The following is a 25,424-nucleotide window of genomic DNA, read 5'->3' on the forward strand; positions in this document are numbered from 1 at the left end:
CCCCTCCCTGTCCTCTCCGTGTCCCCTCTGTCCCCTCTGTGTCCCCTCTGCCCCCTCCGTGTCCCCTCTGTGTCCCCCCCGTCCCCTCCCGGGGGTCCCCCAGTGCCACTCTGTCCCCCCGATTTGGGGAGCGGGGAGCGGGGGATTTGGTTGCTCGGGGACATCCTCGGAGGGGACAAAGAGCTCCTGGAGGGGACAAATCACCCCCCGGAGGGGACAAAAGCCACGCTTGGAAGGGGACAAAACGTCCTTGGAGAGGATAAATTCCCATTTGGGGGGACAAATTTCCGTTTGGGGGGGGACAAATCTCCATTGGGGAGGACAAATCCCCATTTGGGGGGGGGGGATAAATCCACATTTGGGGGGACAATTCTCAATTAAGGGGGACAAATCCCCTTTGAGGGGGACAAACTCTCATTTTGGGGGGACAAATCCCCTTTTTGGGTGGGCAGATCCCCATTGAGGGGGACAGATCCCTATTGGGGGGGACAAATCCCCATTTAGGGGTGACAAATCCCCATTTGGGTGGGGACAAGCCACCCTGGGATGTAAATCACCCTCGAAGGAGGGGACAAGATGCCCTCGGGTGGGGACAAATCACCTTCAGAGCCACTTTTGGAGGGGGTAAAACCCCATTTTTGGCAGGGCAGCGTGTCCCCATCCCTGTCCCCATCCCTGTCCCCAAGGCCGTCGCTGTCCCCGCGGGGCTCCGGGCCAGCCCTAATGAGGACGGCAATGGGCTGTGACAGGCGCGGGGAGGGGACGGGGACAGCGCGGGGACACCGAGGGGACACCGAGGGAACACTCACCCTCCGAGCAGGCTCTGCTGGGAGGCGAACGGGGGAATCTCGGCAGCTGGAAAAGGAAAAAAAGGAATTTAAAAAGGAATTTTAAAAGGGTGGCGATGAGCTGGGGACGGAGGGGGTGCTAATTAACTAATTAACTGCGGCGGCAGCGCCATCGATTCCGGGTCGTTGGCGGGGAGGTCGGAGCAGGGACAGCGCCGGGGGGGACACGAGGGTCCCTCCGTGGGGGGACAGACGGACGGACGGACGGACAGACTCACCCTCCTGGCCGGGGACGCTGGCGATGACACCGAGGGACGCGGATTTGAAACGGGACCAGCCCCGGCAGCGCGGCCCGGCCCGGGGCGCCGGGAGCCGCCTGGCGTCCTCCTGCCGGCGGGGACAGCGACAGTGGTGGCACTGCCACCCTCCCTCCCCGACAGCGGTCCCCAGGTGGAAGCGGCTGCCGGGGGCAAGGAGTGTCCTGGGCACTCGGGGCGGTGGCAAAGCCACTCGTGGTGGTGGCAAGGCCACCGGGGATGGTGGCAAAGGCACCAGGACTGTGGCAGAGCCACTCAAGGAGGTGACAAAGTCACTCTGGGCAATGGCAAGGTCACTCTGGGCAATGGCACCCGGGATGGTGGCAAAGGCACAAGGACAGTGACAAAGCCACCAGGACTGTGGCAGAGCCACTCAAGGAGGTGACAAAGTCACTCTGGGCAATGGCAAACCAGCAGGGCCACGGCAAAGCCACCCGGGATGGTGGCAAAGGCACAAGGACAGTGACAAAGCCCAGGACAACACCAAAGGCACTCAAGGTGGTGACAAAGACTCGCAGGACAATGACAAAATCACTCTGGGCAATGGCAAACCGGCAGGACGATGGCAAAGCCACCTGAGGTGATGGCAAAGCCACCCAAAGCGGCGACAGCCTCACCCCAAATGATGCCAGAGCCACTCGGGATGGTGACAAAACCACTTGGGGTGACAACAAAGCCACCAGGAGGATGCCCAAGCCACTCAAGGGGGTGACAAAGTGTCTCAGGACAACGGCAAAGCCACTCTGGGCAATGGCAAAGGCACAAGGACCATGACAAAGCCACCAGGACTGTGGCAGAGCCACTCAAGGTGGTGACAGAGTGTCTCAGGACAATGACAAACCAGCAGGACAATGGCAAAGCCACCCGGGATGATGGCAAAGCCGCTCAAAGCGGTGACAGGCTCACCCCAAATGATGGCAAAGTCACTCAGGACGATGACAAAACCACTTGGGGCCATGCCAAAGCCACCAGGATGTGACCAAAGCCCCCCAGGACGGACAGCAAAGCCATCAGGATGTGACCAAAGCCACCCAGGATGGACAGCAAAGCCACCAGGACGGACAGCAAAGCCACCAGGTTGTGACCAAAGCCCCCAGGATGTGACCAAAGCCCCCAGGACGGACAGCAAAGCCACGAGGATGTGACCAAAGCCCCCCAGGATGGATAGCAAAGCCACCAGGATGTGACCAAAGCCCCCAGGATGTGACCAAAGCCACCAGGACGATGCCAAAGCCCCCCAGGATGGACAGCAAAGCCCCCAGGATGTGACCAAAGCCACCCAGGATGTGACCAAAGCCCCCAGGATGTGACCAAAGCCCCCAGGATGGACAGCAAAGCCCCCAGGATGTGACCAAAGCCCCCAGGATGTGACCAAAGCCCCCCAGGATGTGCCTTTCCCCCAGTGCTCCCCTCCCCGGTGTCCCCTGTCCCCTCCCCTGGCTCGGGTGGCCGCTGGGTGGCCCCGGGGTGACAGGAGGGTCCCACCTGTGCCCGCCTCACGTCGGCCTCGTCCTCGTCGTCCTGCGAGAGCAGCGAGTCCAGCTCGTCACTGCTGTGCACCAGGGGGGCTCTCCGGGGGTCCCGGGGGCGCCCACAGAGCCCCCCCAGCTGCTCCGCGCTGGAACCCAGCTCGGGGCTCCTGCTGGGGGGAACACGGGGAGAGTCACCCCCAAAGCGGGTCCCCGAGGGGTGAGCAGGGAATTTGGGGTGTCCCCAGCAAAGCAGGGATGCACAGAGGGTCCCAATCCCCAGATTTGGGGGGCTCAGGGATGCAGGAAGACCCCCGACCCCGCTGGAATCGGGGGTGCCCCTGCTGAGGCAGGGATGGATCCCAATTTGGGTTTGGGGGTCTTGGGGACGCGGGAAGGTCCTGACCCCGCTGGATTTGGGGGTCAGGGCTGGGGGTGTCCCCACGCAGAGCAGGGATGCACAGAGGGTCCCAATTTGGGTTTGGGGGCTCAGGGATGCAGGAAGACCCCCGACCCCACTGGATTTGGGGATGTCCCCACCCGGGCAGGGATGATGGATCCCAATCCCCGTGTTTGGGGGGGCTCAGAAGACCCCAGACTCCCCAATCCCCGGGTTTGGGGGGGCTCAGAAGACCCCAGACTCCCCAGTCCCCGTGTTTGGGGGGGCTCAGAAGACCCCAGACTCCCCAGTCCCCGGGTTTGGGGGGGCTCAGAAGCCCCCAGACCCCTCTGGATTTGGGGGTGGCGGTGTCCCGGGGTGCCCCCGTACCTGAGCTGCCCGTAGCCCGCCATGCCCCGCGGTTCCTTGCCCGGTTCCCAGCTGTGCCTCCGGAACGGGTCCAGGGAGCTCCGCAGGGCCCGGGGTCTGCGCAGGGGGATCCGCCCTTCATCCTCCTCCTCCTCCTCCTCATCCCAGGCCGTGCCGGGCTCCAGCACGGACACGCAGCGGCGCCTCGGGGGCGGGAGCCCCCCGTAGGGCTCTGGGGTGACCTGGGGGGGCTCCAGGATTTTGGGGGTCTCCAGAACTTGGTGGGGCTCCAGGGTTTTGGGGTGCTCCAGGATTTTGGGGTGCTCCTGGTGGCCGGACGCTGCAGGAAGGGGGAATGGAGGGGTTGAGGGGGGTCCAGCCCAGCCCTGAGGGGATTTTGGGGGGGTCTCAGCTGGAGCAGGGGGGGCGTTTCTGTCTCCCCGCGGTGCTGGAGGGTCCCCAAAGCCCCCAGGGGGGGCGGGAAAGTCAAAATTCCCTCCCCCTGCCCGAGGCTGAGCTCTTGTGGTTATTCATTAAACTGGGAGGAATTCGGGAAGGGAGGAGAGAGGCGGGGAAGGGGAAAATGGGAAAATGATGGGAAAGTGGGAAAATGGGACTGGGAAAGGGAGAGGGACTGGGAATGGAATGGGATTGGGAATGGGAAATGGGAATGGGAAGTGGGAATGGGGAATGGGAATGGAAATGGGAATGGGAAATGGGAAATGGGAAATGGGAAATGGGAAATGGGAATGGGAAATGGGAAATGGGAATGGGAATGGGAAATGGGAAATGGGAATGGGAAATGGGAATGGAAATGGGAATGGGGAATGGGAAATGGGAAATGGGAAATGGGAAATGGGAATGGGAAATGGGACAGGAATGGGAAAATGGGGAAATGGGGAAAAAAATGGGAAAATGGGTTTGGGAATGGGAACGGGAATAGGAATGGGAGTGGGAATGGGAAGTGGAAGTGAGAAAATGGGAATGGGAAGGGGAAAATGGGAAAATGGGAAAATGGGATTAGGAATGGGAAAGGAAGGGGAGTGGTAGTGAGAATGGGAGAGGGAGAGGAAATAGGAATGGGAATGAATGGGAAGATGGGAATGGGAGAGGAAATAGGGAAATGGGAGTGGGATTGGGAAACGGGAGAGGGAATGGGAAAAGGATTGGGAATGGGACTCCCCACCCCAGGGGGACCCCGCAAGTACGCAGCTCATCCGAGCCCCCAAATTCCCACCCCTGACGGGAGGGATAAACCCCCCCAGAGTGGGGAAGGGGCCCAGGGGGCTTGAGAGGGACTGGGGGGTCTGGAATGGGATCTTGGAATGGGACCTGGGGTGAGTTTGGGATGGGGCTGGGAGAGGCTGTGGGATGGGAACACGGCGAGGTTTGGGGTGGGATCTGAGTCGGGATCTGAGCGGGTTTTGGGGTGGGATCTGAGTCGGGATCTGGGGGATTTCAGCCTGGCCATAGCCCCTAAAAGGCCCCACGAGACCGGGAAACCCCTGGGAATCCCGACCCCCTCCCAAAATCCCGACATCCCCCCAGAACCCCGACGCCCCCTGAGCACCCCGAGCCAGCTGCTGCTGCTGGGATCCCCCCCTGGATCCTGGGCTGGATCCCCCCAATCCCTGTGCCCCAGCCCAGCGCCACAACCCCCAAATCCCAGCCCCACATGCTGGCCTGGCCAGACTCACCCCGCTGGGGACAGGGAGGGCACTGGGATGAGCTGGGATGAGCTGGGATGAGCTCAGCCGGTTTTCCTGTTTTTACATTCCCAGCCCGGTCAGCTGATGTTAAAAAAAAAGAAAACAACAAAAAAAAAAACCCAAAAAAACCGTTTTCCTTTGTGGATCTGCCCTTGGATCTGCCGGGGATCGGCCACAAACGCGGGATAATAAACGTGGAATCATAAATAAATGAGGAGAGGAGCGTGGCCATGGCTCCAGGGGAAAACCACGGGCACGGCTCTTCCCAAGGACCCACGAGGCTCCCCCCACGCAGATTTTGGGGTTCCCGGGCTCATCCAGGTGCAGGAAAGCAGCCGGGATGTGCAGGAGCTTCCCTGAGCCTGCCGGGAATCTCAGGATGCAAATTCAAACTCCGGAGCAGGGAAAGGGAAATCCTGCGGCAGATCCCCCCCAAATCCCAATTCCGGGGACAGATCCCCCTAAATCCCCATCCTGGGGATAGCCCCCCCAAATTCCTGGGGGCAGTCCCCCCAAAATCCCAATCCTGGGGGAGGCTCCAGCCCCCAAATCTGGACCCAGCCCCAAATCCCCCAAATCCCGGTCCTGGGGACAGATTCCTCCCCGAATCCTGATCCTGGGGGACAGCTCCCCAAAATGCCGACCTTGGGGACATCCTCACCCCTAAATCCCGATCGTGCAGCAGCTCCCCTCAAATCCCAGTTCCGGGAACAGCCGCCCCCCAAACCCCGATGCTGGGGGCAGCTCCAGCCCCAAATCCTGATCCCGCTCCCAAATCCCGACCTTGGGGACCGCTCCCCCAAAATCCCGGTCCTGGCGACATCTTCCTTCCCTCCGAACCCCTATCCTGAGGGCAGCTCCAGCCCCAAATCCCAATTCTGGGGACATTTCCCCCCCCCAAATCCCGGTCCTGGGGGCAGCCCCGAAATGTTGGCTGAGAGTGGCCAGTTTGGATCCCGACCGGGACTCGGGAACAGCGGGATAACACCGGGACAAGGCCGGGATAACACCGGGACAACGCCGGACCGGGAATTTCGGGATCTCCTCCGAGCTGGGAATGGCCAAACTCACACCGGGGTGGGGTGTGCCGGGATTCCCGTTGGGAATTCCGGGATTCCCGGAGGGGTTCGGAACCCGGGGGGGCTCCGGTGTTTTCCCGGCACCGTCCGGTACCGGCGGGGAACGATCGGCGGGGGATTCCCCATCCCGGCGGCGCCGGAGGGAACCGGGACCGCGACCTTGGGGGGACCACGGGGAAGGTGGCCCGGGGGGGGGGGCTCAGAGGGGATTTTGGGGGTGTCCTGCTGTCCCCGGGTCACCCCGGTCCTACCTGCGGGTGACGGGAGCGGGGGCTGAGCTCGGTGCCAGGCGGAAATTCCCAATTCCCAATTCCCAAATTAATTCCCAGTTCCCAATTCCCAAATTAATTCCCAGTTCCCAATTCCCAGCCGAGGTCCCGGCGGTTCCCGAGGAGGGGTCCCGGCCCCGCACCCCTTCCCCCTTTCCTCGGACTCCAAACAAACCAGGAACCACCCGGCCGAGCGGAGCCTTTTCCCGGTTAACCCTTTGTCCCGCAGCTCCGGGGGCGCCGCTGCCGCTCCCCAAATCCCGGCACCCCCCGATTCCCTTTCCCAGCCATTTTCAGGGATCGGGAACAGCCCCCGCGTTCCCCTGGGGGTGGAACTCTCCCTTCCCCGCTCCCCGAGATCCTTCCCGTGGGATTTGTGGCTGATTCAGCCGGGAACCCCCAAAACCCCGCAGGGCAGGGCGGGGCCGGCTCCGTGCCTCAGTTTCCCTGCCCCGAAGGCGAGAATTCCTTCACCCCCACTGGAATATTCCCGTTTTTCCCAACCCGCAGCCTGCAGAACCCCACATCCCACGGGGCTGAACCCCAAATCCTCGGCGCTGCCCCCACATCCATCCCCACCTTGTCCCGGTTCCGCGCGGGTCACACACCTCGGGCAATGCCAGATCCAGGCGGGATTTCATCTCCTGGGACAAACCGGCACGGAACGGGTTAATCCCGGCTGCACCGGCTCCATCCCGCTCCGGAGGCACCTGCGGGCCCCCAGCACCCCGATTCCCACCAAAGGGAATATCCGGCAGCGTGGAAAAGCTCCGGGAGCGCCCAGATTTTCCCGGGGTTTCTCCTCGCCGGCAGAAATCCCAGGAAAATCCCAAGAAAATCCCGAATTTTCGCCCCCTCCGGAGCCAAACGGCGCCGGGTTCCGCGTCCCCGCGGGTATTCCCGGGGATTTGTCCCGCCGGGAAGGTGTTTGTTTAAACAAGCGGGCGGAACGGGGACCTTTGTGCGGGATTCGGGAGGTGCCAACTCCCCGGCCCCGAGCCCTGCCCGCTCCCGAAGCTTTTCCAGGGATTTCCTCGGGAATTCTCTCTCCCAGGGCAGGGATTGAGTGAGTCTCCTTTCCCCCAGGTTTTTTGGGGGTTAAGTTTTGGCCTCGCGGTTTCCTGGTTCTGCGGGTCCGCCCCGCGGCGCTTGTGTGCATAAACCTTTGGAATTAGGGTGAAATTTGGGAAGCTGGGGCTTGGATTCCTGGATGGAGGCGGGAATGGGGTCTTTGGGGCCTTGCCGAGCAAAGCTGTGACCCCACAGAGGGGCAAAAACTCCTTCCCCAAAACTCCAGAAACATTCCAGGTGTGGAATCTTTCTCTGAAGCCTTTTCCAACCTGAATAATTCCATGATTTCCAAGGGAATTCTGGAATTTTCTCCTCCTCACCAGGGTCCCCTTGGGGGGGGGGGGGGGGGGGTTCATCCTTCCCGATGCCGCAGCTCCACCCCCCGAAATCCAGGGAGGTGCCAGGGTTTGGGATCCAACGGGGACAACTCCTTTTCCCAACAAAGCCTCGCCCTAAATCCCAATGCGGCCGCTGGGAATGAGCCACCCGCGCCCCTTTTCCAGCTGGAAATCCCTCTGGGATCATCCTTACCCCTCATCCCGGCGCTCCGGTGCTCCCGGCTGCTCGGATCCCCCCGGCAAGGGAGGGGTGGGATCCGGGGGTGAGGAATTCCAGCCTTGGGGACATTGTTTAGGGACAAAAGGGACAAAAGGGACACTGTTCCCTCGGGATCTCCATCCACCAACACGGAATTCTTGGCTGTGGGGTGATGGGAGCCACCAAATGTTGGGATTTTTGGCGGGGGGGGGGGGGGGTATTATCTCCTAAATATCGGGATTTTTGAGGCGGCAAGATGCAAATCTTTTATTTTCCATGGAATATCTGCAATCCCAGCAGCGTCACGCTGGGGAGGGAAATCGATGTCCGGCATCGCAGCAGCTCCAGAGGGAGGAACCCATGATCCCAGAGATCCCTGTGATCCCAGTGCCTGATCCCAGTGATCTCTGTGATCCAGTACCTGATCCCAGAGATCCCTGTGATCCCAGTGATCCCAGTACCAGATCCCAGTGATCTCTGTGATTCTTGTACCCAATCCCAATGACCTCTGTGATCCCAGTGATCCCTGTGATCCCAGTACCTGATCCCAGTGATCTCTGTGATCCCAGTACCAGATCCCAATGATCTCTGTGATTCCAGGGATTCCTGTGATCCCAGTACCCAATTCCAATGACCTCTGTGATCCCAGTACCTGATCCCAGTGATCCCAGTGATCCCAGTCATCCTGGTACCCAATCCCAATGATCTCTGTGATCCTTGTACCCAATCCCAATGATCCCTGTGATTCCAGTGATCCCAATGATCCCAGTACCTGATCCCAACGACCTCTGTGATCCCAGTACCTGATCCCAGTGTTCCATGTAATCCTTGTGATCCTAATTATCCTGGCACCCAATCCCAATGATCCCAGTGATCCCAGTACCTGATCCCAATGATCCCAGTGATCCCAGTCATCCTGGTACCCAATCCCAATGATCTCTGTGATTCCAGTGATCCCAGTACCTGATCCCAATGATCCCAGTGATCCCAGTCATCCTGCTACCCAATTCCAATGATCTCTGTGATCCCAGTACCTGATCCCAGTGATCCCAGTGATCCCAGTCATCCTGGTACCCAATCCCAATGATCTCTGTCATCCCAGCACCTGATCTCTGTGATCCCTGGGATTCTGATAATGGGATCCCAGTAATCCCAGTAATCCCAATGATCCTTGTGATCCCAATTACCCTGGTACCCAATTCCAATGATCCCTGTGAACCCAGTGATCCTTGTACCTGATCCCCACGATCCCTGTGCCTGATCCCAATGATCCCACCATCCAATTGCAGTGATCCCAGTGATCCCTGTGAGCCCAGTGATCCCAATGACCCTGGTACCCAATCCCAATGATCCTGTGATCCCAGTGATCCCATTACATGATCCAAACGATCCCTGTGATCCTTGTGATGCCAATGATCCCAGTACGCAATCCCAGTGATCCCAGTGATTCCATTACCTGATCCCAATGAACCCCGTGCCCGATCCCAGTCATCCCAGTGACCCCTGTGGTCCCAGTACCCAATCCCAGTGATCCCAGTGACCCCTGTGGTCCCAGTACCCCATCCCAGTGATCCCAGTGACCCCTGTGGTCCCAGTACCCAATCCCAGTGATCCCAGTGACCCCTGTGGTCCCAGTACCCCATCCCAGTGATCCCAGTGACCCCTGTGGTCCCAGTACCCAATCCCAGTGATCCCAATGACCCCTACGATCCCCCTACCCGCTCCCTGTTGCCCCTGTGACCAATCCCTGCAGGAATCTCCATTTTACTCCCAAACCCCCACATTTCCACCAAAATCGAACTCCCTGATTCTTATCAACAACATTTCCCCACCCCACCCTCCGGATCCCCTCCCAACCCACGGATCCAACCACCAGACAATGCCCAGCGCTGGAAAGCGACCCTGGAAGTAGAGGGATCCATGGAATCCATGGAAATCTGGAGCTCTGGGGAGGTGCCTGGAGGGCAGGTGCAGATCAGGTCCAGACCAGGTCCGGACCAGGTCCAGAGCAGGTCCAGATCGGGTCTAGATGAGCGGGTAGGAGGCGTAGCTGGCGATGCCACAGAGGTTGGAGGCGTTGCGGGCCATGCGGATGTACCCGGCGTCCCCGAAATGCACGCCCCAGCTTTGGGAACAGGGAGAAGAAAACAGGAAAAAATCCTCATTTTTTTAAAAAGGAGAAGGTGCCAGAACCCTGGGATTCATGGAACTATTCGGTGTGGAAACCCAGGGCACCGCAGGGAATATTTCTCTGTTTGCTCTGAGGTGTTCTGACGCCCAGGGGGAGCACTGATTTTGACCCTCATTCATGGAGAAAGTTTTCTAAACTTCAAGATAGACTAAAATCCACAAAAATGTGAAATTATAGAGAGCAGTGTAGAGGCATCACTTGGTGAGAAATTGAGATTTTGGGATTTTTAGTGTGCAAGATGGAGGGCACAGGGTGTCATCCTGGATTTCTTCTCCAGGCTTCTTCTTCATGGGTTTGGGTGGCATTTTGTAATTGGGCGGAAAAATCCACATTGGGATCAGTTATTGGGTTAAAAGGGGAAATAATTTAGGTGTCAGTTCTTAATTGGATAGTTTAGTCTTAAGAGACCTTGGAACAAGAGATTGTTGGCCATTTTGTGCCTTGCTGCCCGACTCACATTACTGAGATTGTTTTACTGATAAGAAATAATAAACACAATAATAAACACTTGAGTCCCAACATGAATTATTGTCTCAAGTGCCTCCAGTCCAGACCCAGAGAAACTCACAACTGGTACCACCACAATTTGGGTTGGTAAAGTCCTCGGAAATCACAAAATCCAACTGTCCCCAAGGTTGCCAAGGCAATGTGTCCCCAAGTGCCACATCCACACGGATTTGGGCAGCTCCAAACACAAAATCCTGGGATTATGGAGTGGGTTGGGCCGGAATGGACCTTATGGATCATCGTTCCAACCCCACCGTGGGTGAAGAAGCACCTGGACAAGGCCCTGAGGAACAAGGTGGGAGTTTCGGGGTGTCCAGGGCTGGGAGTTGGACTCTGATCCTTGTGGGCTCCATCCAGCTGGGAATGTTCCAGAATTCCCTGTGGATGCTCTGGGCTTTTACCTGTTCTTCACCAGCCAATATTCCTTGTTTTCCAGGGAGCCGTATCCCACCACCAGCACGGCGTGGTTCAGCTTCTCCTGCGAGCACTGGGGGTCGTCAAACACGCCTGGGGAGGGAGAAAATTCAGAATTCCAACGGATCCAGCCTCCCTCCAGGAATTCACCACCAGCCTCCCAAACCCCACCCAAATTCCCAATGATACCTCTCACCAGGATTCTGGGGTGAAAGAAAGGAAGAAGGTGGGTTTGGAAAGTTGGAAGGATTCTGGAAAGGAAGTGGGTTTGGAAGGTTGGAAGGATTCTGGAGTGAAAGAAAGGAAGAAGATGGATTTGGAAGGTTGGAAGGATTCTGTTGGAATGTTGGAAGGATTCTGGAAAGAAAGGAAGAAGGTGGATTTGGAAGGTTGGAAGGATTCTGCAAAGAAAGTGGATTTGGAAGGCTGGAAGAGCCCTAAAGGCCTCAAGACCATCCCACTCCAGCCTCCCTCCAGGAATTAACCCAAAAATCCCCGAATTCCGCCCAATGCGGAGGCCTCACCGGAGCGGTAGAGGAAGAAGCTGGGCCGGGTGGCGTCGATGGCCACGGCCACGGGGCCCACGGTGGCCACGGCGTCCCTGAGCGCGGCCTCGTCGCCCTCGGGCAGCTCCACGAAGCGGGAGCAGGAGGCGGCGCGGGCGGAGGCGTTGTAGTGGCACGTCCCGTTCTGATGGGAAACGGGGGGAAAAAACGGGAAACGGGAATGAGGTGGGAAACGGGAATGAGGTGGGAAATGGGAATGAGCCAGGAAATGGGAATGAGGTGGGAAATGGGAATGAGCCGGGAAATGGGAATGAGGTGGGAAATGGGAATGAGCCGGGAAATGGGAATGAGCCAGGAAATGGGAATGAACTGGGAAACGGGAATGAACCGGGAAATGGGAATGAGGTGGGAAATGGGAATGAACTGGGAAACGGGAATGAGCCGGGAAATGGGAAGGAGATGAGAAATGGGAAGGAGATGGGAAATGGGAATGAGGTGGGAAATGGGAATGAGCCGGGAAATGGGAATGAGATGGGAAATGGGAATGAGCCGGGAAATGGGAATGAGGTGGGAAATGGGAATGAGGTGGGAAATGGGAACCAGGAATGAGGCAGGAAACAGGAATGAGGTGGGAAACAGGAACCAGGCGGGAAATGGGAATGAGGTGGGAAATGGGAAGGAGATTGGAAATGGGAAGGAGATGAGAAATGGGAAGGAGATGGGAAATGGAAATAAACCAGGAACCGGGAATGAGCTGAGAAACGGAAACGAGACAGGAAACGGGAACGAGCCAAAGAATGGGAATTAACTGGGAAACGGGGATGAGACAAGGAATAGGAACAAGTCTAGAGACGGGAACCAGCCAGAAAATGGGAACAAGCCAAGAAATGGGAATGAGCCAATGGGATCCAGGAGCATTCCCAGACCCCCATCCGAGCCCCTCCAGTCCTGCTTTCCCCATCCTTGGTTTGTTTCTCACAGGATTCTCTGTCCTTTTTCCTCAAAAACATCCAAAATTCCAACTCATTCTGAGGCTGGTTCCCAATCCCAAATCCAGCACAAGCCTGCATTGTCATCCTCCTCTTCCCTGGAGCCACCATCCTCATCCTCCCTATCCACAGATGCTTCTCATTCCCTCTAGACCCCAGGAACAACTTTTCCCTCTGTAGCTCCACGTTCGGAGAGTTAATTCCCACTTTTTCTTGGATTGAGCTCTTGTTGCTCTGACCCATTTCCTGGGATCGTGTTTTCAGGAGGCTCCTGACCCATTTTTCCCTCCCCTCCAGCTCGTTGCTTAAGAAATGGTGAAATAACCAGGTAGGAATTCCAGCTCCTGGTCCAGTCACTCCCCTCCAAACAATCCCAAAGTTCCTGGCCTGGCTTTGGATCCTGAGGTGCCACCAGGAAACCGAGGCAGGGGGAATTGGATGGGAGAGGAGGGAGCAAAACAGGAACAGGGTGAGGTTTCCATGAGTTTTCCAGGAAAAGAGGTTTTCCAGGCCCACCTGAGCCGTGTAGGGATAGGACTCCTCGGACTCGATGCCGCCGTTGTCGATGATGTACTGGAACGCGTCCGTCATGAGCCCGCCGGCGCAGCCCTTGTTCCCGTACATCCCGGAGCAATCCACCAGGTTCTGGACGCTCAGGGACACCAAATTCCCGGTTTTCAGCTTCAGCTGCGCCTCCAGCGCTCCCACGGCGCTGAAGGCCCAGCAGGATCCGCAGGCGCCCTGCAGAGGAGGCGGGAGAGGCTCAGGAGCCGCCGTGGGGAGCGGCGGGAGGATGCCGGGGCGAGGCTCACCTGGTTCTTCACCTCGGTCACACAGCCCTTGTCCCGCCAGTCCAGAGCCTCGGGGATGTCCCCAACAGGCCGGGGTCGGGCTGGGAACGCGGAATTCCGGCGGGGACGGGGACGGAGCTGGAGCCCCGTCAGCGATGCTGCCACCTCCTCGCTGGTCTGGTGGGAAGGAGAATCCCAGAGGGTGATTCCTGCTCTCTGTCAGCCCCACACGAGGGTGGGGCGGGATTTCTGAGGTGGAATCGGCTGTGGGGGATCCTCAACTCCTTGTTTTTCCATTTAATTTCAAGATTTTAATCAGGAAAGGAAAAGCTCAGCTCCAGCTCCCCAAGTCCCTGGAAACTGGGTCATAAACCCCCTCCAAATTTGGGACACAGAAGAGGGATGATCCATAAATATCCCAAATGAGCAGGACAGCTCCTGTGTGCCCCAAATTCCACCCCAGGGAGTTCTTTCCTCACAGAATTCCTCACAGAATTCCAGACACCTCCCGTGTGTCCCAAATCCCACCCCGAGGAGCTCTTTCCTCGCAGAATTCCAGAGCAGCCTGTCCCTGGCTGCTGGATCCCACCAGAGCGGGCTGAGGGGGATGTCAGGAGCTTTCCCACCCCAGACCCACCAAAAGCCAGGTCCAGTCCCCCTCCAGGGCAATTCCAGAGGGCTGGAACCGCTGCCAGCACCCACCATGTCCCCCAGGTGGTTCATGCCCAGCGTGTAGGAGCGGAGCCCCAGGGAGTGCTCCAGGTTGTGGAGGGTCACCAGCCACAGGTTCTTCTCCCACGTCAGGCGACGGAGCAAATCCTCCTGCAATGCCAGCAGGGCCCTGTCAGAGCCGGGACAGCCCCTCCAGAGCCTTCCCACCCCAGTTCATCCCAGTAAAAGCCGTCGGGAGCCCCAGCTGGCTCATCCCTGGGGAGCGGCCGCGCTCGGAACGCCGTCGGATCTTCTCCAACCAGGAGAGCCCCAGGAAATCCCGGGATGTTCCCAGGACATTCCCAGCTCCCATCCTATCACCTTCGCACCTGGGGGTGATATTCCTTGCCGTAGGATTTTTTCCAGAGCTCCCAGTGCCGGTCCAGCGCGGGGTCGGGGTGTCCCAGGGCCAGCACCAGCAGGGCCAGGAGGGCGGCGGGAGCCAGCGGCTCCATCCCGGGATCCGGAGCAGGAGCCGAGGGCTCGGAGCCGGGATTGACCCCTCGGTGACAAATCCGGTCTGGGCAGGGAGGTGACAACACCCCGGTGACCTGGCGGTGCCGCCGGCCCGCCCGGACACGCAGCACAAAATTCCCTGCGGGGGAGAATCCCGGAGCCAGCCCCGTGTCCGTGAGGGCAGGCCAGGACACATCCGAGCTGCTGGGACAAATCCATGCCCAAAAATCCCCAAATTCCCTGGTTTTACCCGAGCAGCGCCCCCCAGGATGGGATACACCGACAATCCCACAACCCAGGTGGAGGTTTGGGATAAAACAGACCCCAAAGCCCCACAAATCCACTTGTCCCCGAGTTGTACTTCCTCCAAGCGCTCCTGGGGCGGGGATTAAAACATCAGAGCCGCCCAAATTACCTCCAGAAGCTGCTCCGGGCCGGCTCCGACCTCCAGGAGGGGCTGGGGAGGGGATTTGGGGATTCAGGCTCGGATCAGGAGGGTTCCCGGCGCCGGCACGCCGGGATTTGGGGCGCGGGGCAGCGGCGCCGTGGGGAGAAATCACGAGCCAGGAAATGAGGGAATGAGGAACCGAAAGTCCCAATTTCGATTTCAGTTCAGCTCTGAGGGGCCGGCAGGGCGAGAGCTTCCAGAAAACACCCAGGGAGGGAGGGAGGGAGGGAGGGTTTGTTGTTTCAGCACCCCAAAAAGGCAGGGTGAGAGCTGGGTCACGGTGGATTTGGGGAGCTCCAGGTGGGAATGGGGAGAGCTGAGCCCCCAGTTCACCCCACCAGAGCAGATCTGGGGAAAACATCCTGGTAATTCCCCTCCAGATGGGAAAAGAGGGGTGGGAGGAGGATCCATAATAGGATCAGAGCACTGACCCGTGTTAGCATCAGCGTGGGGCGCATGAAACATGGATATTCCCAGTTCCTCCAGTTAAACCACACACAGAAAAGGTTTATCCAGGTGGAATTCCCAACTGAGCATCCCCACAAGGACAGGAAGGAGACTTGTCCCACCCCAGGGTGGTGGTGGCACCACCTGGATTGAGAATCATGGAATGCTTTGGGAAGGGACAGCAGGGACAGTCCCAGGAAGGAATTCCCTCCCCGCGTCCCCAAACCCCGCAGTGTCCCTGCAGCCAAGAACCAGACCTGAGCCATTTTGGGTATTTTATCCAAAATTTATTAGCGGGAAGCGGAGGGGGCGACAGGGACAGGGCGGAATTCCCGTGTGTCTCCGTGGCATCCCGGCTGCCTCAGTGCTGCTTCCGCCGGAACGAGCAGCCTGGGGGAGCAAACACAGACCTGGCAATGCTGCACCGCTCTGGGAACGGCAATTCCACCTCTCCCATCCCGAATTCTGGGCAATTCTGATGGCAAAAGCTTCCAAAACAGCCCAAATTCCAAACCTCCCCTTGGCATTCCAACCCTCCACCAGAATTCCAAAACTACTGAGGGGGGAATCAGCCCCGCTGAGGTCCCAAATCCCCCCACCCCAAACAGGAACCAGCCCCTCCAGTGGGGTCCACACCGTGTCCCCCCACCCCAAATCCCCCCAAGCCCTCCTTGCACGGCACCTCCCCATGGAGCAGCCCCGGATTCCTCCATCCCCTCCCACCCTCGGTATTCCCAAAGCCCCCTCGGGATACCCACCCTCGGTGAGCCGAGCCTTGCCCCCCGTGGGCTGGCACAGCACCGTGGAGCAGCCCACGCAGAGCACCACGGTCTGGGCATGGCTGAACACGGTCGTGATCTTGTAACAGCCTGCGGGGACAGCGTCGGGACAGCGGAGTTACCGGGGGGTGACACGGGCAGGGGGACCGGGACACGTGGAGGGACACGGAGGGACAACGGGACAAGGCAGGAAACGCGTGAAGGGACACGAAAGGGGGGATACCGGGAGGGACACGGAGAAGAAGAACGGGGAAAAACACGAAGAGACGGCGGGACACAGGGAAATAAACACATGGAAGGGCAAAGAGAGAGCGGGGACAACAGCGGGACACGGGGAGACCCTCGATGCCCACCGGGGCACTTGACGTCCATGAAGTACGAGTTGGGGCTCTGCACCAGCCGCTTCTTCTTATGCTTGCGCTTCTCCTCCTCGGGAGACGGGTGCAACAGGTCCTTGGCGAGCTGCGGGGACACCGGGATCGGTCAGTCCTGGGCGCACCGCGATCGCTCCCGCTCCCCCCACCCTCCGTCCCCTCACGCCGCTGCCGCCATCTTGGGGCTCCCACGTTCGCGCTCCTCGCCCTCAGCGCCCCGCGCGCCCCCGGCCCCGCCGCCCTCCCCGCGCCTTCCCCGCGCCCTCCCGCCCCTCCCTGGCCCCGCCGGGCGCGGTTCTGGGGCGGCCGCGGGGGCGGCGGAGCCCGGGCAGGGTCGGGCCGCACTCACAGGCATGGCGGCGGCGGCGTGAGGGGCCGGAAAGGGACGGGCTCAGCCCCGCAGCGCCATTTCCGCTGAGGGGCGGCCCCAGGGACGGAAGTGGGGCGGTGCCATCGTTGGGCTGTGGCGGCGGTGTTGACGCCATTGTGGGAAGGTCGCTAACTTAGCCGCCTTTTGGGACGGTCGTTAAAGTTTTGTCACTTTGAGGAAGGCGCCTCTCATTGCCGCCATTTGGGGTGGTTCTTTAAACTGTCGGAATTTGGGAAAGTGCCTCATTGTCAGTAGGGTGGTTCGTGTTTCCGCCATTTTGAGATGGTCCCTGTGTTGCCGCCATTTTGGGGAGGTCGCTGAACCTCTGCCATCTTGGGAGTGGCATATCGGACTCGTGACGTAAGCGTATCAGTTTGGTGACGTGATCTGGGCGTGACGTCACGGCGGGAGGCGGGGCCGCAGCCAGGCCCCGCCCGGGGGGGCCGGCCCGGTCCCGGTGGCGGCGGGCGGTGGCGGGGGCCATGGCCAAGGCCTACGACCACCTCTTCAAGCTGCTGCTGATCGGGGACAGCGGCGTGGGCAAGACCTGCCTCGTCATCCGCTTCGCCGAGGACAACTTCAGCAGCACCTACATCTCCACCATCGGTGAGTGAGACCCCCTCGGGACCCACCGGGATTCACCGGCACCCCCCAAACCGGGACCCCCCCCCCCCCCAAGTGGGACCCTCCCCAAGTGGGAACCTCCGGGATTCACCGGGACCTCCCAACGGGACTCACCGGGATTGTTTGGGACTCCAATCGTAGGACCCCTCCGGGATCCCCCAGCCGGGATTCACCGGGACCCCCCTCTCTGAAATTCCCCCGGGATCCCTCCCTGATCCTTCCATCCCGGGACCCCACCGGGACCCTCATATCGGGATTCACCGGGACTCCCCCAGTCAGAAATTCCCCCGGGACCCCTCCCAGATCCTTCCACCCCGGGAGACCACCGGGACTCCCATCCCGGGATTCACCGGGACCCCGCCTCACCGAAATCCCCCCGGGACCCCTCCCACATCTCTCTGCCCCGGCACCCCCATCCCGGGATTCACCGGGACCCTGGCACTCAGCAGGAACCCCCACCCCAAAATCCCCGGGACCCCCACGCTGGAACTGACCAGAACCCCCTCACCGGGAGCCCACCGGGTTCTTCCCGGGAACCTCCGCCCCGGAATGCCCCGAGATTCCCCTCCCGGATTTTGCCCCCCCCTTTCCCGGAGAGCCAGATGGTTCCTGGGCGCCGGAATGCCGTCGCTGGGAGCACTGGGAGGGCACTGGTTTTGCTCCCCAGTGCCCCCCTCTCTTTCCCCCAGGCATCGACTTCAAGATCCGCACTGTGGATATCGATGGGAAGAAGATCAAGCTGCAGGTCTGGTGAGTCGGGGAATGAGGGATGCTCGGGGAAGGTTGGAGACCCCCAAATGCCCCCCCAAAAAATTCCCCCAAAATCCCCAAACCCGCCCCGTTTCCGCAGGGACACGGCGGGACAGGAACGCTTCAAAACCATCACCACGGCCTATTACCGCGGAGCCGTGGTACGGGGAGGGGGCTGCAGCCCGGGGGGGGGTCGGGACCCCACCCCAAAACCGCGGGCAGGGGGTCCCGACCCCCCTCCCGTGACCCCCGATCCCCCCCCACCCAGGGCATCGTCCTGGTGTACGACATCACGGACGAGAAATCCTTCGAGAACATCCAGAACTGGATGAAAAGCATCAAGGAGGTGGGTGGGGGGATTCTGGGGAGGGGGAATTGGGTGGGGGTCGCGGGGGTCCTGCCCGTGTTTCCCTCCCCTGTCCCCAGAACGCCTCGGCCGGGGTGGAGCGGCTCCTCCTGGGCAACAAGTGCGACATGGAAGGGAGGAGGAAAGTGCAGCGGGACGCGGCCGAGAAGGTGGGAGGGGGCTCGGGGAGGGGGCTGCGAGGGAAGAAGGGGTGCTGGGGGGTCCCTGGGGGTGGGATTGGGAGGGATTTGTGGGGCTGGGGGGGTCTGGAGGCGGCTTTGGGTCTGGGGGGTTCTGGGGACGCGCTGGAGGAGTCTGTGGGGTCTCCATGGGAATTGGGGGGTCACAGGAGGGTTGGGGGGGGTTAGTGGGATTGGAGGGAGTCCCAGGGGTTTTGGGGAGGGGTTATTGGGATTGGGGGGGTCCCAGGGGTTTTGGGGAGGGGTTAGTGGGATTGGGGGGGTCCCAGGGGTTTTGGGGAGGGGTTAGTGGGATTGGAGGGGGTCCCAGGGGTTTTGGGGGGGGTTATTGGGATTGGGAGGGTCGCAGGGGTTTTGGGGAGGGGTTAGTGGGATTGGAGGGGGTCCCAGGGGATCACAGGAGGGTCACGGTGCCTCAGCTGGCCAAGGAACACGGGATTCGCTTCTTCGAGACCAGCGCCAAGTCCAGCCAGAACGTGGAGGAGGTGAGGGGGGGTCCCTTGGACTGCACCCCCAAATTTGCCGGGATGGGGGGGTCCCTCCTTCCTCCCGGAGGGTCCCCAAGCACTGCCCCCCCTCTGAGCAGCCCCTGTCCCCCCAGGCTTTCTGCACGCTGGCGCGGGACATCCTGCACAAATCCTTCAGCAAAGCCGTGAGTGGGGCCGGCATTTGGGGGTGGGGGGCAGCCCAGCGACCCCCCCTGCGCCCCCCTGACCCCCCACTCTCTCCGCAGCCCCCCGGCAGCAGCAGCAGGGCCCTGCTGGAGCCCGGCCCCCCCCGGAAGGCCGGCGGGAGATGCTCCCTGGGGTAGGGGCTCGGGAGCTCCCCGAGACCCCCGGGGCAGCGCGGGCGCCTCTCCGGAGGGATCTGGGGGGGAATCTGGGGGGATTTGGGGCTGCCCCCCTCTCTCCTTGTGCCATAAAGCCCCGCTGTGCCTTGTCCCGGCTCCGGAGTCTCTTTGATGGGGGTTTGGAGGGGGCGGAACCGGGTTGGGATCGCTGTTGGGACTGGGACCGGAATCGGGATTGGAGACGGGACCGGGACCGGGATTGGAGACGGGATCGAGTTCGATACCATGATCGGGACCAGGACCGGGATCGGGATTGGAGACGGGACCGAGACCGGGACCGGGGTCGGAGACGGGATCGAGTTCGATACCGTGATCGCGACCGGGACGAGCGGCGGTGAAGCCGCGCCCAAGCCACGCCCACAGCACCATTGATTTTTAAAACCACGCCCACTCCCAGAGCCACGCCTCCATCGCATCCGCATATCCCCGCCCCTAATTAAACCGAAACCACGCCCCTCATAAATTAAGCTATTCCCGTTATGGTTAAACCACGCCCCTTATGCATACTTCGGACCACGCCCCTCTCTCCCATTGGCTGAGCCCCAGGCCCCGCCCTCCCCCTCCCGGCACCCCCGGCAGTTCCAACATGGCGGCGCCGCCGTCGCGGCAGGGCCGGGCCCGGTAGTTCCCGGAGGATCGCGGGGGTTCCTGGGGCTTCCCGCGGATCCCGCCGCCCCGATGGGGCCCGGCGGCCTCGCAGTGCTGCTGGCGGTGCTGAGCGGGCTGCGGTGAGCGGGGACCGGGGGAAACCGGGGGGTGGAAGGAACGGGCCCGGTGCGGGGCCCTCACGGCAGCTCCTCTGTGCCCACAGCCCGGCGGCGTCGGCGGCGGCAGCGAGCGAGGAGCGGCCCGGTGAGCAGGGCAGGGCCGGCGTTTGGGACGGTCCCGGGGGCTCGGTCTGGTCCCGGGGGTTCGGACCGGGATGTGGGGGTTCGGACCGGGGGGCCCGGAACGGGATCCCGGGTGCTCGGACAGGTTCCGGGGGCTCAGACCGGGATAGATCCGGGGCTGTGAGGCTGGAGACGGAGGGGTCTCTCCGGTCGCGGGGTCTCGGTCCGGCCCCGGGGCTCTGTCCGGTACCGGGGCGCTCCCCGCCGGTTCCCCGGTAACGCGATCCCCCCGGCCCGCAGCGAGCCCCGCGGTGGCCACGCCGTGCTGGCGAGTGGAGCAGTTCGTGGTTGCCCAGGAGTGCACGCGGTGCTCCGGCTTCGAGATGGTGAGTGCGGCTCCCCGGGCTCGGGGTCCCCCCGTTATCCCGGGGCTCTCCCCGTGACCGAGCCCTCCGTGCTCCCGTTGGCAGAAAACGATCCCGGCGTGCGGCCCCACCGGCTTCATCGAGAAAATCAACTGCGCCTCGTCCCACCGGGATGAGTACAAGAGGTGGGGCCGGGAATTAACGGGATCGGGGCTGGGAATTAACGGGAACGGAGCTGGGAATTAACGGGAACAGAGCTGGGAATTAACAGGGGATTGGGGCTGGGAATTAACGGGGGATCGGGGCTGGGAATTAACGGGATAGGGTTGGGAATTAACGGGAACAGAGCTGGGAATTAACGGGATAGGGTTGGGAATTAACGGGATAGGGTTGGGAATTAACGGGATCGGGGCTGGGAATTAACGGGGGATCGGGGCTGGGAATTAACGGGGGATCGGGGCTGGGAATTAACGGGGGATTGGGGCCGGGAGATCCCGGGATTGGGGCTGGGAAATAACGGGGGATAGGGGCCGGGAATTCCTGTGAGATTGGAGCTGGGAATTCCAGGGGATTGGGGCTGGGAACTCCCAGGGGATTTGAGCTGGGAATTGCATCGGGGCCGGGATTGCCAGGGGGTGGACGGGGCATTCATCCATCCATCCATCCATCCATCCATCCATCCATCCATCCATCCATCCATCCATCCATCCATCCATCCATCCCTCGCTGCCCCGGGCCGTGCCGCAGCTGCCGCTCGGCCGCGCTGGAGGCTCAGCGCTTCTGGCGCTTCGTGGGCTCCGCTCTGGGCGTGGCGGCGGCGGCGGCGGCGCTCGTGGTGCTGCGGCAGCGCGTGCTGGACCGGCGGGCGCTCGAGAAGGTCCGCAAGCAGATCGAGTCCATTTAGCCGGAGGGCTCGGAGCCGGGAGTTCCGCCGGCCCGGAGCGCCGGGAGGAGAGACGGCCCCGGCTTTGCTGCCTGGAGTCCTGCTGGGATCTGCCTTGGGGAGCATCCAGGGCATCCCCCGGAGCGGGTGCGGAATAAATCCCTGGGTTTGTCCTTTTGGGGGGGATCGCCGTGCCCCCCAGCACCGGGATCTGCTCTGGGATCGTCCTCCAGGAGAGGGATGTGGAATAAATCCTGGTCATGGTTCCTGGAGTGAGGCTGCGGTTGTTTGCTTGGGGGGATCCCCATTTATTCCAGGGCTGAGGGTCCCCAGGGTGGTGGAATGTGGAATAAATCCCAGTCCCTGTGGCTGGAGCACGTTTGGCCTTTGGGGGTCCCCCCGACATTCCACGGGGTGGAAACGCAGTTCAGGTTTATTCTGGAACGTTCCCCCGTCACATCTCATCCCCGTGTCCCCGCGTCCCTCCTGTCCCCGCGTCCTGCCTGGAGGAGTTGGTGCCCGGATCCCTCCGGGGGACGGGAATTCCATCCCCAGGCCCCTCCCCGCCTCCGTCCTCTGCTCCCGGTCCCGGCTCTGGCCCCGACATCCACCGGGGGAACGGGAATTCCGCGGCCGCTCCCGGTTCCCGCCGCATCAGGATGTTCCTGGAGATCACTGCGGGAATGGGGACACCGATGGGGCTGGAGGGGCTGTCCCGGTTCCCATCCCGGTGCTCCCGTTACCTCAGGCCATTCCAGCCCCCCTCCCGGTGCTCCCGTTACCTCCGGTGGGCCCGAGGCCGTCCCGGTCGCCGTCCCGGCGGAACGGGCTGGAGCTGGGCAGCAGGATCAGCCCCAGCGACAGGAACAGGATCTGCGGGAGGGACGGGAGCCGTGAGCCCGGAACGGGACCGGGAGGGTCCCGGGAGGGTCCCGGAGGAGCCGTACCAGGACACAGGTGCCGGTCTGGGCGGGCTTGGTGGAGGTTTCCTTGATCAGCGCCTGGAGCTGCCGCAGGAGAGACCTGCGGGAACGGGGGTCAGCTCCGTGCCCATCCCGGTGCCCCTTCCCGGTGCCCCATCCCGGTGCTCACCCGTTGCTCGTTTCCAGCTCCTGCACCTTTTTCCGCAGCTCCTGGTTCAGGGCCGAGCACGCGGCCGCCCTGCCCGGACAGAGAGAGGGACAATAACGGGGAATGGGGCGCACCGGGATAACGGGAACGCCGGGATAATTGGAATTCCGGGATAACGGGAATGTCAGGACAACGGGAATGCAGGGATAACATCGGGATAACCAGAACGCCGGGATAACGGGAACGCCGGGATAACATCGGGATAACCGGAATGTCGGGATAACGGGAACGCCGGGATAACATCGGGATAACCGGAACGCTGGGATAACATCGGGATAACCGGAATGTCGGGATAACGGGAATGCAGGGATAACATCGGGATAACGGGAACGCCAGGATAACATCGGGATAACCGGAACGTCGGGATAACGGGAACGCCGGGATAACATCGGGATAACCGGAATGTCGGGATAACGGGAACGTCGGCATAACATCGGGATAACCGGAATGTCGGGATAACGGGAATGCCGGGATAACATCGGGATAACCGGAATGTCGGGATAACGGGAATGCAGGGATAACATCGGGATAACCAGAACGCCGGGATAACGGGAATGCCGGGACGCTGGGATAACATCGGGATAACCGGAATGTCGGGATAACGGGAACGCCGGGATAACATCGGGATAACCGGAACGTCGGGATAACGGGAACGCCGGGATAACATCGGGATAACCGGAATGTCGGGATAACGGGAACGCCGGGATAACCCCACCTGCTCTCCAGCTCGTCCAGGTATTCCTTCTTCCTCCTCCGGCTGTCCTGCGCCGATTGTTTGTTCCGGATCTTTCTCCGCACCTTTTTCAGGAGCCGCTCCTGGGCCTGGGGCACCGAGGGGTCACTGCTGTCCCCCCCCCCCCCCGTCCCCGTCCCGGTGGCACCGAGCACCCCCCGTGTGCCCCCCGGCCGTACCTGGGTGAGGGGCAGCGCCCCGGGCAGGGTCACCCCCTCCTGTGCCAGCAGCCGCCGCTCCTCCTCCGTCAGCCGGAGCTGCGCGACACGGGGGGAATGGGGCTGAACTGGGGGGACTGGGCTGAACTGGGGGGAACTGGGGTGAGCTAGGGGGGTCTGGGGGGAACTGGGGTGAACTGGGGGGGAACTGGGGAGAACTGGGAGGGTCTAGGGTGGAACTGGGGGTGAACTGGGGGAGTCTGGGGGTGAACTGGGGGAGTCTGGGGGTGAGCTGGGGGGGGGTCCGGGGTGAGCTGGGGGGATCTGGGGATGAGCTGGGGGGTCTGGGGGCAAACTTGGGGGTCCGGGGGCAAACTGGGAAGGTCTGGGAGTGCACTGGGGGGGTCTGGGGGTGAGCTGGGGATTCCGGGAGTGAATTGAGGCATCTGGAACCGAACTGGGGGGTCTGGGGACGAACTGGGAATGAACTGGGGGCGGTCCGGGGACAAACTGGGAAGGTCTGAGAATTAACTGGGGGGGGTCCAGGGGTGAACTGGAAGGGTCCGGGACTGAACTGGGGTGTCCGGGACTGAACTGGGGGGACTGGGGCAAGCTTGGGGGCCCGGGGCTGAGCTGGGGGTTCGGGACTGAACTGGGGGGTCCGCGACTGAACTGGGGGGGTCCGGGACTGAACTGAGGGGGTCCGGGGCTGAGCTGGGGGGTCCGGGTGTGAGCTGGGGGTGCAGGCACTCACCGTGGTTTGGGGGTCGGGCTGCGGGGCCAGCTGCGTGCCGGGGAACAGCGAGGGGTGCAGGTCACAAACCACCTCCAGCAGCACCGGCGGGGGCCCCTCGGGCCGGGGGGGCTCCGGGCCGGTGCCGAGCCCGCAGGCGATGTCGGGGTTCACCGTCAGCCCCAGCAGCTCCTCGGTGCCGCTGCCCTGCGGGGACACCGGGCCGGGGTCCGTGACGGGACCCCCGCGACATCCGGTGTGCCCGGGGTATCCCGGTGTCCCCGGGGGGGTCCTGCCGCACCCACTCACATCATCCTCCGGGAGCGTCAAGATCTGGAAGCCCAGCACCGGCACCGGGAGCGAGGCGGGATCTGGGAAGAGCCCGTCGGGTTCCGGGAGCTCCGGTGCCTCCATTGGGGTTCCCTGGGGATCCCTCGTGCCCCGAGCCCCGGAGATGAACCCCCTGCGGGTCCCCCGGTCCCCGGTGGTGCCGCCGCCTCCGCCCGGTGCCGCCGCTGGGCACCAGGATCTCCGGGATCCCGGGGAACGCGGCCAAGTCCCGCCCCGTGCCGGGAAGGGCCGCGATCATCCCTCCCCCCGCGGGGCTCGGGGCTCCGGCCGCCCGACCGGGGCACCGGGGGGTGCGGCTGCCTCCGGAGGGTCTCGCGGGGGAGCCGGGAACGGGGTAACCGGGCTTGGGGCGGCTCTGTACCGGAGCCGGTGCCCCCCGCGCCCCCGGTAACGGAGTTGGGGTGGAGGAACGGGGGATGTCCCCGCTAACGGGGTCCGGGAGTGCAAGAACGGGGAGATCCCCCCGGTAACCGGAGCATTCCCCCGCCCCGCCCGGCCGA

At 61.8% G+C, this 25,424-nt stretch overlaps 6 protein-coding genes across 7 annotated transcripts; 2 read left to right on the forward strand and 4 right to left on the reverse strand.

Annotated features, from left to right (window-relative positions):
• Window positions 1–8,227: 8,227 nt before the first annotated feature.
• LOC134429467 (uncharacterized) lies at window positions 8,228–9,630 on the reverse strand. 2 transcript variants are annotated; one of them, XM_063176646.1, is made up of 4 exons: window positions 9,022–9,630; window positions 8,850–8,870; window positions 8,547–8,756; window positions 8,228–8,374 (listed from the first exon to the last, which is right to left on the reverse strand). In XM_063176646.1, the coding sequence occupies exons 1-4, from the start codon at window positions 9,628–9,630 to the stop codon at window positions 8,255–8,257; spliced, it is 960 nt and encodes a 319-aa protein (XP_063032716.1). In that variant the 3' UTR covers window positions 8,228–8,254. The 2 variants fall into 2 exon arrangements, with proteins under 2 accessions (XP_063032716.1, XP_063032715.1); XM_063176645.1 differs by having other exon boundaries at window positions 8,547–8,870.
• Window positions 9,077–15,110, reverse strand: LOC134429469 (cathepsin S-like). The gene is made up of 8 exons (XM_063176647.1): window positions 14,968–15,110; window positions 14,426–14,616; window positions 14,088–14,207; window positions 13,407–13,562; window positions 13,111–13,335; window positions 11,624–11,789; window positions 11,087–11,192; window positions 9,077–10,112 (listed from the first exon to the last, which is right to left on the reverse strand). The coding sequence occupies exons 2-8, from the start codon at window positions 14,549–14,551 to the stop codon at window positions 10,013–10,015; spliced, it is 999 nt and encodes a 332-aa protein (XP_063032717.1). The 5' UTR covers window positions 14,552–14,616; window positions 14,968–15,110; the 3' UTR covers window positions 9,077–10,012.
• A 602-nt stretch (window positions 15,111–15,712) lies between these two features.
• Window positions 15,713–17,005, reverse strand: RPS27 (ribosomal protein S27). The gene is made up of 4 exons (XM_063176654.1): window positions 16,950–17,005; window positions 16,580–16,688; window positions 16,206–16,316; window positions 15,713–15,837 (listed from the first exon to the last, which is right to left on the reverse strand). Exons 1-4 carry the CDS (start codon window positions 16,953–16,955, stop codon window positions 15,809–15,811), a joined length of 255 nt encoding a protein of 84 aa, XP_063032724.1. The 5' UTR covers window positions 16,956–17,005; the 3' UTR covers window positions 15,713–15,808.
• Window positions 17,006–17,398: 393 nt separating this feature from the next.
• On the forward strand, window positions 17,399–19,831 carry RAB13 (RAB13, member RAS oncogene family). The gene is made up of 8 exons (XM_063176652.1): window positions 17,399–17,576; window positions 18,284–18,344; window positions 18,445–18,505; window positions 18,613–18,690; window positions 18,771–18,860; window positions 19,310–19,375; window positions 19,492–19,542; window positions 19,624–19,831. The coding sequence occupies exons 1-8, from the start codon at window positions 17,453–17,455 to the stop codon at window positions 19,699–19,701; spliced, it is 609 nt and encodes a 202-aa protein (XP_063032722.1). The 5' UTR covers window positions 17,399–17,452; the 3' UTR covers window positions 19,702–19,831.
• A 523-nt stretch (window positions 19,832–20,354) lies between these two features.
• JTB (jumping translocation breakpoint) lies at window positions 20,355–22,090 on the forward strand. The gene is made up of 5 exons (XM_063176653.1): window positions 20,355–20,468; window positions 20,552–20,592; window positions 20,871–20,956; window positions 21,041–21,120; window positions 21,683–22,090. The coding sequence occupies exons 1-5, from the start codon at window positions 20,419–20,421 to the stop codon at window positions 21,837–21,839; spliced, it is 414 nt and encodes a 137-aa protein (XP_063032723.1). The 5' UTR covers window positions 20,355–20,418; the 3' UTR covers window positions 21,840–22,090.
• Window positions 22,070–25,077, reverse strand: CREB3L4 (cAMP responsive element binding protein 3 like 4). Its single transcript, XM_063176651.1, has 8 exons — window positions 24,883–25,077; window positions 24,595–24,780; window positions 23,862–23,939; window positions 23,665–23,771; window positions 22,911–22,979; window positions 22,766–22,841; window positions 22,601–22,691; window positions 22,070–22,493 (listed from the first exon to the last, which is right to left on the reverse strand). The coding sequence occupies exons 1-8, from the start codon at window positions 24,985–24,987 to the stop codon at window positions 22,273–22,275; spliced, it is 933 nt and encodes a 310-aa protein (XP_063032721.1). The 5' UTR covers window positions 24,988–25,077; the 3' UTR covers window positions 22,070–22,272.
• Between the last annotated feature and the right edge of the window lie 347 nt (window positions 25,078–25,424).

Source organism: Melospiza melodia, chromosome 25 (genome assembly GCF_035770615.1).
Source record: "Melospiza melodia melodia isolate bMelMel2 chromosome 25, bMelMel2.pri, whole genome shotgun sequence".
Taxonomy (NCBI): Eukaryota; Metazoa; Chordata; class Aves; order Passeriformes; family Passerellidae; genus Melospiza; species Melospiza melodia.